Below are 11,191 nucleotides of genomic sequence, written 5' to 3'. Positions count from 1 at the left end.
GTGGATGTTCAGGAGTTCCTTACATTATAAATTTTCTCAATTCCATTTAGTTCTGGGAAGGGAGGGAGAAAGACACTCTTTCAGAAAAGAAACATTCTCATTGTTTAATTTTCAATTAAAACTTAATTTCTCTAATGTTTCAAGTTATATGCATACTGAATACATACAACAAACTATCTCAGTCTCCTTAATAAACTTCTTTGTACAACTAAAAGAAATAAAAGTGCCAGGTAGTATATTCTTTAACATGTGCAATACCCCAATTTGGTTATTACATCTGCTGTCCAGGTGAGGGAAGTGCTCATGTGGTTAAGTCCATGCAGTGGGAACAGGAGAGCTGGATCCTATTTTTCCCTTTGCAGAGGGTATAAAATAAAGAGTTTGGACGATTTACATCCCAAATACAGTGTTCTGTTTCCTAAAACACCTGCATGAAGAGCTGTGCTGGCCCACCGTGCCACAGGGGCAGGAGTGAGTGCCAGGGAGGACTACAACAAGCCAAGGTTGCCAAAAAGGAACAAGGAGTAAAAACAAACCAGGGAGAAGAAAAAGCCATCCTGAGGAGTGCATCTTGAGCCCACTTCAGACGAGTTATCCTCTGTTTTCCTGTACCATGGGCCATTATAACTGCCCTAATCAGCCTTTCCATGGCATAGTCATAAACTGCACATACTTCAACAGGAAATAAAGAACATTCCTGAGCTGTGAGACAGCTGTGTTGAAACCTCACACTTCTTAAAAGAAACTTCAGAACCATTTATTTAAATCAGCTGCAAAAAAGCCGCATCCTTGATAACGCACGCACACGGATAAGCAGGTTTAGACTTTCCTCTTGCAGTGGTTTCAACGTATATGAAATAGCAAAATACTAAATCGTGCCAGTTACACCAAATTGACTCCAGCCTAGTGATCTCAGCATCCTGCTATTTCAAAAACAAATGTTAAAATAGCCAAAGGTCAGACTAAAGTTCTTTTAGATATTAACTTTTGTCTTGTGAGTGAGCAATAGCAGAACAGGACAAGGAGGAATGGCTTCAAACTGAAAGAGAGTAGGTTTAGATTAGATATTAGGAAAAAAATGTTTACTGTGGGGGTGGTGAGGCACTGGGACAGGTTCCCGTGGATGCCCCATCCCTGGAAGTGTTCAAGGCCAGGCTGGGTGGGGCTGACAACCTGATCTGTGGCAGGGGAATGGAACAAGATGATCTTTAAGGTCCCTTTCAATACAAACCATTCTATGATTCTATTAAAAAAAACCAGATAAAGCAAACTAGAGGTATCCCCTGCTCACACCTCCAGCCATTAGCAACTTTTCAGTCGGGGACTTTGGAGTCAAACTGCATCTGCCTGTTTATTCTTACATATGTTTTCCTCCATTAAGCATTTCCTTCAGCTGTAACCAATGCCTTGTCTGTCTATTTTCTTGAGCTCATGTAAATCTGTTGTACCTGTAATACCTCCTAGCAAGCAAACTGAAGCAGTGCTTTATTGAATGATTTATATGATGCACAACAGTTCCATCAGAACAGGGTAAAAATATCAGAATAAATAAATATATTCAAGTTATATAAACAAAGTAAAATAATCATGAACACAGTAAGTATTCAAGTGTAACAAGGATTTTAAAGCAACCTGTTGTTCACCAGTGGACTAACTAAACCTTTGCACACAAGTATTTTATGCACTTTCAGAAATAAATAGTCATTAGAAGGATCTTTAGGAGCCTCAAAACAAAGAGGCACTGTAGACTCAGGGTGTCTTTCTGGCAGGGTTAGCCTTCTCTGCCTCACCTTCCACATTATATTTTCTTGTTTCCCAGGCACGTTATATGCCTCAGCTGAACAGCACACAACACAGAACTTAAATTTAAATTCAACAAAAACAATCATAGGCATAAAAATGGCAGACCCGCAGAAGTTTTTGCAAGATCAGAGGTTTAGTGAGTGATGAGTTTTGAAACACCAGACAAGCTCAGAACACTAATTTTTAGCAAATTACTCCAGAAAGCACTTAAAATTAAAACCCAATCCCTTCGGTTTGTTCACTTTCACACTCCTGGTACAAACCAGTGACAGCCTGCAAACCAAAATAAACAAACAACGCCCGCAGCTGGAGAACGTCTTCTCCTTTTCTCTTTCCTTTTTCTTTTTTAGTTTCCCCGCCTTTCTTTCCTCTTTTCCCTCCAGTTCCTAACCGCACTGAGGGGAGGAGGAAGAGAAGGAGGCGAGGGACCCGCCAGCCTGCCTGGGAAGGTCGGCAGGAAGGCGACCTGGAGGAAAATTTGCACGGCGGGGGACGAGCCGGAGGGACTTGAAGAGGAGGAGGAGGAGGAAGGCGCTTCTCGGAGAAGCGGAAAAACACCTCCCCCCCGCAGAGAGCTGTGGTTTCCTCGTCGCCGGCGGGGCGGGGGAGCGGGCGGGAGGGGGGATGCTGGGCAGGAGGTGGGATGCTGGGCGGGATGCGGGGCGGTGTCGCCGCAGGCACTTTAAAGCCGCGGCGCCGGCGGGCTCGGCGTGGCGGCGGCATGGCCGAGGTGAAGGTGGCCGTGCTGGGCGGGAGCGGGGCCGGCAAGTCGGGTAAGGGGGGAAACCCAGGGAACCCCCGGCCTTGGCCGTACCTCGGGTTTGGTGCAGGGGGGCGGCGCGATCCCGCTAAACGTGGCGTGTGCTTCCCTCCCTTAGCGCTGACCGTGCGGTTCCTGACCCGGCGGTTCATCGGGGAATACGCGTCCAACGCCGGTGAGCGCCGCGGGACGGAGGGAGGGAAGGAGGGCTGGGAGAGGGATCCGGGGGGGATCCGCTCGGGGTTCCCCCGGGGAGCGCAAGACGCGGCGGTTCGAGCACTTATTTGATCGGGAAACCGGGTAAAAGCGCGGTTTCGCAGAACTTTTCGGGAAGATTCAAGTTTCCGCTCGGTTATCAGCGGGAGGTCCTGGCTAAGGGTAAACTCTGAGGAGGGAGAAGGACGAGCGGGGTGTCTGTGCAGGGATCGCCCCGAACCGGGGAAGGGAGGATGACCGGACTGCGAGTGGGAAGTGAGGGTGGGTTATAAGTCAGCTCAGTCAGAGAGGAGGTGAAGAAAAGAGACAGACTAGGTAAAAAAAAACAAAAACAAAAAAACAAACAAAACAACAACAAACCCACCCCCAAACCTATTCTACTGAATATCTGCTCTTCGGTTCCAGAGGAGAGGTGGAACGGATTGTTTATCGGGCACTGGTGGTGAATCAAAGCATAACGCGAAACCCCCAGCGAAGCAGGAATGCGCTGGTTGGATTTCTTTGTGGAAAGTCTCGCTGTACAGAGGACAAAAGGTCACATTCGTGCCAGAACTAATATGCTGATCCTTAAGACACTTCTAAGGTCTTGGGAGGTGGCAAAGCAGGACTCGAACTTTCACATCCCGGGTAGAAATACTGTTTAACTGATACACAAACAACTTCGGAAGTGCGCTGCCACCCCAGCTGATGGGCATGAGAAGTCCCAAAACTTAAGATGTCAGAGAGATTGCTATCTGCCTCGCTTTCCCTGCTGAAGTGGAGGAGTCTTTCCACATTTTTTTTTCATGGGGATCAGAGTAGCTTCCAGTGATCCATAGATAAAAAAGAAATCAGAAGTACTAAACTGAATTGTGTTAAATATATCAAAATTAATTTATTATGAAGGGAGAGTTATAGTTGTATATTTATGCTCTACCAATACTTGTTACAATACAAACACAGACTGAAAAGATAGTTTGTGTCCTAGCTGGCTGATCTAGGTCTGTCTGAGCTGTCACATGGAAGTTGAATAGTGTTCTCTGTGTTCCATGTGTGGCCAAGCCACCTGCAACTAAAACCAGGTTTCCCTGTTCTGAGCCTCCAGTACTGCAAGTGTCAGAACATTTTCATTTGTTAACAAATGTTTGTTGGAAGATACGTTCAGCACTATTTCTAGAAAGGAGGAAGGGGGAGGGAAGTGGGAATAGGGGTGGTAAAGATCGTGCCACTGTTAGTGGAGTCAAAACATTAACTAAAATTTTGTTTAATTATGGAAACAACCATAATTAAACAAATTAAGGGCTACAGATTTTATTTTCTGAGATGCTTGGGACTGATAGTTCATCATCAGATGAACTCTTATGATAGGCATGGAGAATGCTTAAGATTAACATGGTCCTGAGCTGAAGATGCTGAGTTCCAGAGATTATAGACCTACCCTTCATTACACAGTTTTAATTGGATTTTCTGTAGGGCAAATACCAGTTCATGTCTCTGTAGCTCAGAAACTGAGAAGTTATACTGCAGAAAGCCTGTTGACAACTAACTCAATGAACACAATCTGGTCACACTTGCTTAGAACAGGCTGCTGGTGAAAAGAATAGTGATGGTCTGTCTGCAGTAGTGTTCCCAGTGTTGCTGGTGGAGAGTCCTAAATCTGAGAACTGACACTACAGAAATATTTTTGGACTAGATCCTAAGGACATGATCCTGTAAATCCTGTAGGTCTAATGCTGCCTTGTATGAGAACTCTTAAAGCACCAGGTGTCATGGTAAATAAACAGTATTGCTCAATAATGGCTTTTGTGCAGAATCAGAACTACAGATAGTCTGGCTGACTACTTGCATAATCCTGAGCCTTAGGTATCAAGCTGAGTGATCAAGAACATTTAGCTGATTCTGAGCATTGTGTATCCCCTTTCCCTCCATTTTAGAAGAGGAAAACTATGGTCTGAAAGTATCCATTGCACCAAAACTTTGATGGAAGCACCAAACTGAAGTGTTGTTGGTCTGCCCAAGGGGCTGGTTGTTGCAAAATGAAATATGTTTCTTTCCAATGTGTGTTCAAAAAAAGAAAAAGCAAACAGCCGGTCAACAACACTGCAAAAAACCCCACGCCAACAAAATAATTAAAAAAAAAAATCAAACAAAAAAACTCCTCTAACCCTGAAAACCCCAACAAAGCCAAACCCCCTCCTCACCTGCAAAAGAAACAAATCACAGACAAAACCCCTTGAAAAACCAACCAAACCAAAGAGTACTCATGTAATCCTCAGTATTATCCAATGTCAGCATTGCTGCCTTTTCTTTTCACTGTCACCCCAGGTCGCTAACATTGATTTTCTTTGGATACTGTCTATCTTTTAGAATGCATCTACACTAAACACTTGTGCCTGGATGGGAGGCAGATACACCTGGAAATTTATGACCCTTGTTCACAGGTAAGAATTGGTGGGAGGGGGCAAAGAAAGGCTGTTTTTCATTCTATCTGTGTATATAGTAAAAAGGGTTGAGGGGTTACAAACTTCTTGTCTGCTGTTGGAATTTTTCCTTGCTGGTTTTCTTTTAAAGACTGAAATTTTATAGTTGCTGTGGCTCAGACCTGCTGAGTACTTTCCAATTTCATGGAAGAAGTCCTTCATTGTTTAGATTTTTCGTAAATGCCTTTTCATTTTGGAGTTTTGCTAACAGAAATAACTTTTACCACTTTTGCCTTACTTAGGTAGATACAGAGATAAGTTATTGGGTTACATGCAGTTTTCTCAAATACCCTAAATGGACAAAATTTTATATAGCTTATAGTTTATAAAGCAAGCAGTTTACTAAATGTCTGCAGAAATGGTCAAAGTAGACATTGTTTCTCCTCTTGCTAGCGCATTCTGAGCTATCTTGTACTAGTTTTTACTGAAGAACAAGGCCTAACTTTAGCTGTTTGCTGCTTTATTCCCAACTTCTTAGTGTCTGCACAGGAGTAGGTAAGAGGCAGAGGCAGTATTGCTTTTCTCTGGCAGGACAGGGTTTTGGAGATCCTGTATCCCATGAGAGATGGGGAAGAAAAGCAGGTCCCAAGAGAAGACCAGAATGGGGAAGGAAGTGGTGCCATTTTTGTTTCTGCTTCCTGAAATCTTCCTGCTCTCTGAGGTTTTCTTCTAGTAGCTGGATACCTGTTGTACAAAGCTCACTGTCCCTTCATCCGAGAAACAGCTGTGACACACACACACGTCACCATTCCCACCCCTAAATGTGCTGCACAGTCCCCACAGCACTAAAAAAACCTGTTGTATTAAAGATGCTGAAGTCTTCAGACAGTTCTGGAAACTTGTTTCATCTTTCTCATGCATCCCCTTTCACTGCCACCTTTCAGTTACCATCCCTCACTGTAAGTTACAGCCTCCCCAGTTCAGATGTTAATGGTGCTACTGAGCCAATCAAGGCAACCAGGTTGGGATGTCACTGGAGAATATACATTGCAAGTAGCAAAGTCCTAAACTAGCAAGGGACCAACTTTAACAGTCCTCAGTTTACTATTCAAGGCGAGTTTTCCACAGAGCAAAAGTCAATTTTTAATCTTTATTTTTTTCCTGATCAGCTTCCGGTATTTCATCTATTTTGGGTCACATGGTTTTGCTAGCTGCAGCCAAATCATCTATGGGGATAAGCTAACTTAAAATAGTTTTGAAATTACATTCCTTTGCTTAATAGGACAGTTTGCAGCTGTTGCTTTCTGGAAATCAGAAGTGCAACAGTTTCTTGTGTTGAAGGGACTCAAGGATTGGTATAACCCCATTGTCACTAGAGCAGCTTTTGTCACTAGTTTGTTTTAAACTCAACTGCAGATTGATGGGAGATTTTTTTCTAGCTGTCTCTAGAAATTTATCCTCTGGGTAGTGTTTCAGACTTGAACAATTCAATGAAGAAACAAAGCAAATGAGGAAACCAAGCAGATGAAGAAACCAAAAAAAGTCATTAAGCTTAGTGTAGTCAGATTATTAGAAACACATAAACCAGAGCTATAACCAGAAAATGCACAAATATCAATGGCTCCTGTGTGTTTCTTTCACATGTAACCCTGCAGAATATTCAGCATAAGTAGTGGTTGTACAGGTTATGCATTTTTACTGTTTAAAAAAAGCATAAATTTTTCATAATTTGTTGGTAATCCAAAGTGCTATCTTTACTGATGGTTATATATTAGGCTTTTGGAGCAGTATTCACCTGAATTTGATAACAATACCTAGGCCTATTAAATATCCTTTGCAATAAAAGATACAACATTCTCACATTCACAGTGACAAAGAAAATGCTCTGATGTGACAACAGTAACATTCTTTTTGCATGTGAATTTGAACTTCTTTCAGCCACAGCAGGGGAAACTCTCCCTCACAGACGAGCTCCACTGGGCTGATGGATTTATCATTGTTTATGACATCAGTGACAGAGCATCGTTTGCATTTGCAAAAGCATTGCTGTACAGGATCCGAGAGTCTCACACAGGAGTTTGTAAAAAGTAAGTGGCATTATTTTTTTTCCCCTCAGCAAACATAATAAAGAGCCGAGAACGTTTCTGTGAGCTGTAGGCATCCTAGTAGCAATTAAAATCCAGCAGCATCCAAGTGACATAATGCAATGCCAACAACAAGGTACCTGGAGGTAAAATGTGTGGCAAATTGCAATCTATTTCACTGTATCCTATGCCAAGTACATCAGGACTTTTGTTTTTCTTTCTTACAAAATTGCTATTTAAATAATTGCCATAAATCTCTCTGCTGTGATTTGCATGGCTATAAAGCTGGCAGTCAGTCTGTGCTTTTACTCTCCCACTTGATTACTGATGGAGATGCACCTGTGTGGGGGTTGAAGGAAGCATTTCCCAACATATAGGAGTCTAATACCATGAATGTCTCCTAAACTGCCTTTAGCAGTGACACCGACATTATTTGTGCACACAGGTAACCACGTGGTAAGAAACAAACTACTTCCAAAAAGAACCACCAAAATTGCAAGTCTGAGTACGTGTGGTGGTGTGTATTCCTGCATCTGTCAGCTGAGGTGCTTTCTAAAAAATGAGAGTGAAATCCCTTTCTTATATCTGGAGAGGAGTAAAAAACCAAAACACTTTCCTCTCTGTTTTACTGCTGAACTTTCTTAATTTTCTCTGAAAGGAAAAAATTTAACGGAGCTTGGAATTAGGTTTCCTGTGTTTTCTTCTGAGTTATGCCACTGACACTTGATGTATCTCTTGGACTCTATTCTGTTTCCTGCAAATGGGGATAATGATCAGCTTGCTTCTTTGTGAAGTCCAGGTGCTGACAATATACTCAGCAGTATAGAGGATGAAATCAGCAGTGGATTAAAAATACATTAATTCATTGAGTAGAGGAACCAAAATGAAAATGTACTGATAGAGAATAACTGGTCTGGAAAATCCTTTGACATTTGACTGTGGCAAAGGGAAAACCAGAACTCTGGCAGAGTTGGGGTGCTGGTTGGTTCTTTTGGATTTTTTTTTTCTTTTTGCAATGCCAATTATCTTGCACATAGAGACTTTTCATACACACCTGAATATAGCACAGTATTGTGATACATCTTTTCTCTAATTGGAACCTTTTTGATTTCAGAATGGTCGAGTCATCTATATTTTTGGTTGGTAATAAACAGGATTTATGCCACATGAGGGAAGTTGGCTGGGATGAAGGACAGAAGCTGGCAATGGATAACAAGTGCCAATTCTGTGAACTGTCTGCAGCAGAACATTGTCAGGAAGTTGTGGCAATGTTCACGAAAGTCCTGAGGAATATCACTTCAAATTTCAAAGTGAAAGAAAAGAGACGACCGAGTGGATCAAAGTCAATGGCCAAGTTAATCAACAATATGTTTGGAAAGAGAAGGAAATCTGTGTAAAAGATGGTTAGTCTTGAAGTAGGAACAAGCTGAAATAATGGAGCAGAGGCAGCTCTTGGGATTCAGTGAATTTCCTCCAAAGGTTGGTATCTGGAGGAGTAAGACAGTAGAGGCCAAAGGTGGGAGATGGTATGGTCAAGTGAATGGTCTAGACCTAGAAGACTGACCTTCTATTTCAAGTCCTACTCCAGATTTACTGTGTTTAGGGCTGTGCCACTTAAACCATAAGCTGCTCCAGAGGAGAGTTTGATTCTGTATTTATTCAACACCAACATGGTCTTGGGTAGAGCTTCTAGGTGCAACTGAAGTACAGTTATTCCACAGAATCACTTATTTGGAAAACATCTTTGAGTCCAAACATTAACCTGACACTGCCAAATCCACCACTGAGCCATGTCCTTAAGTGTTCCATAATTTCCGATAAACTCAGCCTTGCTGACCAAAATCTTACTTCAGAATTCTGAGAAGCAGTTGAATTTTTTGTGCAAGAACATTTGCACTGAAGAAAAGCAAAATGGTGTAGCTGCATATGATAATGTGTTTGTATTTCACTGAAGGAAGGACGGCTTAGAGCCTTGTGTGCCTAACACCTACTGAAAGTCTTATGAATTAAATGCTTGGTCACCATCTACAAAAGTTATTTGCCTGCAAAGCTGCCTTGCAGAGGCACCAGAAGTAGGAAAGCAGATATATAAAGCAGTATTGTCTCCTGTTTCGGTATCTTTTTTTTTTTTTTTATTTTAATGAGTGATGAAAGAAAGTAGAGAAGGTTGGGAAATGTGGGAACTGAAATGTTAGTGAAATGTTAGTCAGTGAACATTGGACTGCTTTGGCAAGGTAGTTATTTGGTGAAATAATTTTACAGCCAGAGACAGCATAAGGCCAGGGCTGATCCCTTTCACAGCACAGTTTTTGTGAGCTTTAACAAAGTTTCATTACCTGTAAGGTGGATGTGGCTGTTCAGTTTTAGATGGGAGCAGAAGCTTGGAAAGCACGTGGACTGGTAAAGAGCACGAGTTCTTTAGGATGTCTGCCTGGATTTAAAGGTCAGCCTGCTGGTAAGACCTGTGCTCACATAGAGTGTTTTTCCTAAGGACTGATGTCTTTACAACTAGTCATCACTGTGGTATTGAAATGCCACTAAGCACTATGTTAGCTACACATTTCAAATGTGGATATTAAACATCAGATGGGTCCAAATGTGTTGTCAGTTGACATTCAGAGCTCTTACTGTAGACAACTAAATAAGGGCTTAGCCCAGCGTGTTTGAAAGTGCTGTGCTCATGCAGAAATTATGAAGAGAAGTGATCTGAAGGTGAATTACTGCCTCCTGCCCATTCCAGGGGACAGCTAGGATTCAGTCTTTGAAAGTTGCTGAGTTGAAGCCTACCTCTGCTCTGAAATTTTACCTGCATTGAAACGAGCAAGGTTACTTCGATTTTTGAGTGTTCACCCCCATAAGATGACATAAGAAAGCTATATAATCTTAACATTACTGTTGTAAAATAATACTGAAGTTTGTTTTAATAAGTTTTGACAAAAGATCGTGTCCTTTTTTTAAGGAAAAGATACTGTTTATTTCACTTGTTATAAGACTACAAATATTGGAATATAGTTCTCAGTTGGCAGGCACAGGGTTGCTTTATTTTTATACAGATGCTGCTCTGCAGTATCAGGAGCAGTGTATTAAACTGTATTGTCCATATCTATGAAACTGAACTTGAAGACTACTCATGTACACCCTTCAGCTTTCCAGCACACACAGGATTCCAGAACTACTAATAGGCTGTTGTAGCTGTATCTCACCAGTTCTGGCATTGCCAGATTTGAGAACTCTTATTTGTATTTACTGCTCCGGTACTAAATAAACTGGATATAAGATGGATGTACTGATGTGCTTTTTTTCCCCCGCCTTTACTTCTATATAAAGCTACAGACTTTTATTTTGACTGCTGTAAAATGGAAGCACCATGCAGATCTGGAATTCAAATTAGAGAAAGTAAATCTGGGAATCAGACACTTGGCATAATGGTGAACCTCTGGCTGTGATTCCCAAACACAGTGAAGAAGCCTTCAGGTACCTTTATGCCATGAAGAGTAGAGAACCTTTTAAAAACATTCTTTATCCTTTAAGAATCAGTCAAGACAGCTACAGAGAAGCTAATTAGTTTTGCTCATACTAATGGGAATGTGGACTTCCAGACAGGTGGAACCTGTAGCATACCACATAGCCTTACTTCTCTTTTTGTCTAGATGGGGTGAGTGTTGGAACAGAGAGTAGCTGTCTTCTGATCCGTGTGCTAGGCTGTGCTCACCTGGAAACCAGCTGAAACACAGGATGCATTTAGGCTTGAGCGTACCAAAACACCCACTATACACAAAATTTGATGTTCTTAGCATCAGAATTTCACTTGTCTTTTATTGCTGGTAAGTGCAGATGAGCAAGAGAGCCAAATTTTAAAGCATTCTCCCATTCTAAATCTATTTTATTAATATTTTTTAAAAGCGAAGGCCTTTAGAAAATACTTAAAA

At 41.8% G+C, this 11,191-nt stretch overlaps 1 protein-coding gene across 1 annotated transcript; it reads left to right on the top strand.

Moving 5' to 3' along the window:
• Positions 1–2,504: 2,504 nt before the first annotated feature.
• Positions 2,505–10,544, top strand: LOC114001918 (ras-related and estrogen-regulated growth inhibitor-like protein). Its single transcript, XM_039379429.1, has 5 exons — positions 2,505–2,576; positions 2,682–2,738; positions 5,126–5,199; positions 7,117–7,265; positions 8,377–10,544. Exons 1-5 carry the CDS (start codon positions 2,525–2,527, stop codon positions 8,657–8,659), a joined length of 615 nt encoding a protein of 204 aa, XP_039235363.1. The 5' UTR covers positions 2,505–2,524; the 3' UTR covers positions 8,660–10,544.
• The last annotated feature ends 647 nt before the right edge of the window (positions 10,545–11,191 follow it).

Source organism: Pipra filicauda, unplaced genomic scaffold, assembly GCF_003945595.2.
Source record: "Pipra filicauda isolate LSUMZ 115617 unplaced genomic scaffold, ASM394559v2 scaffold104_size2351352_pilon, whole genome shotgun sequence".
NCBI lineage: Eukaryota > Metazoa > Chordata > Aves > Passeriformes > Pipridae > Pipra > Pipra filicauda.
This window is presented reverse-complemented; position numbering and strand designations above follow the sequence as displayed.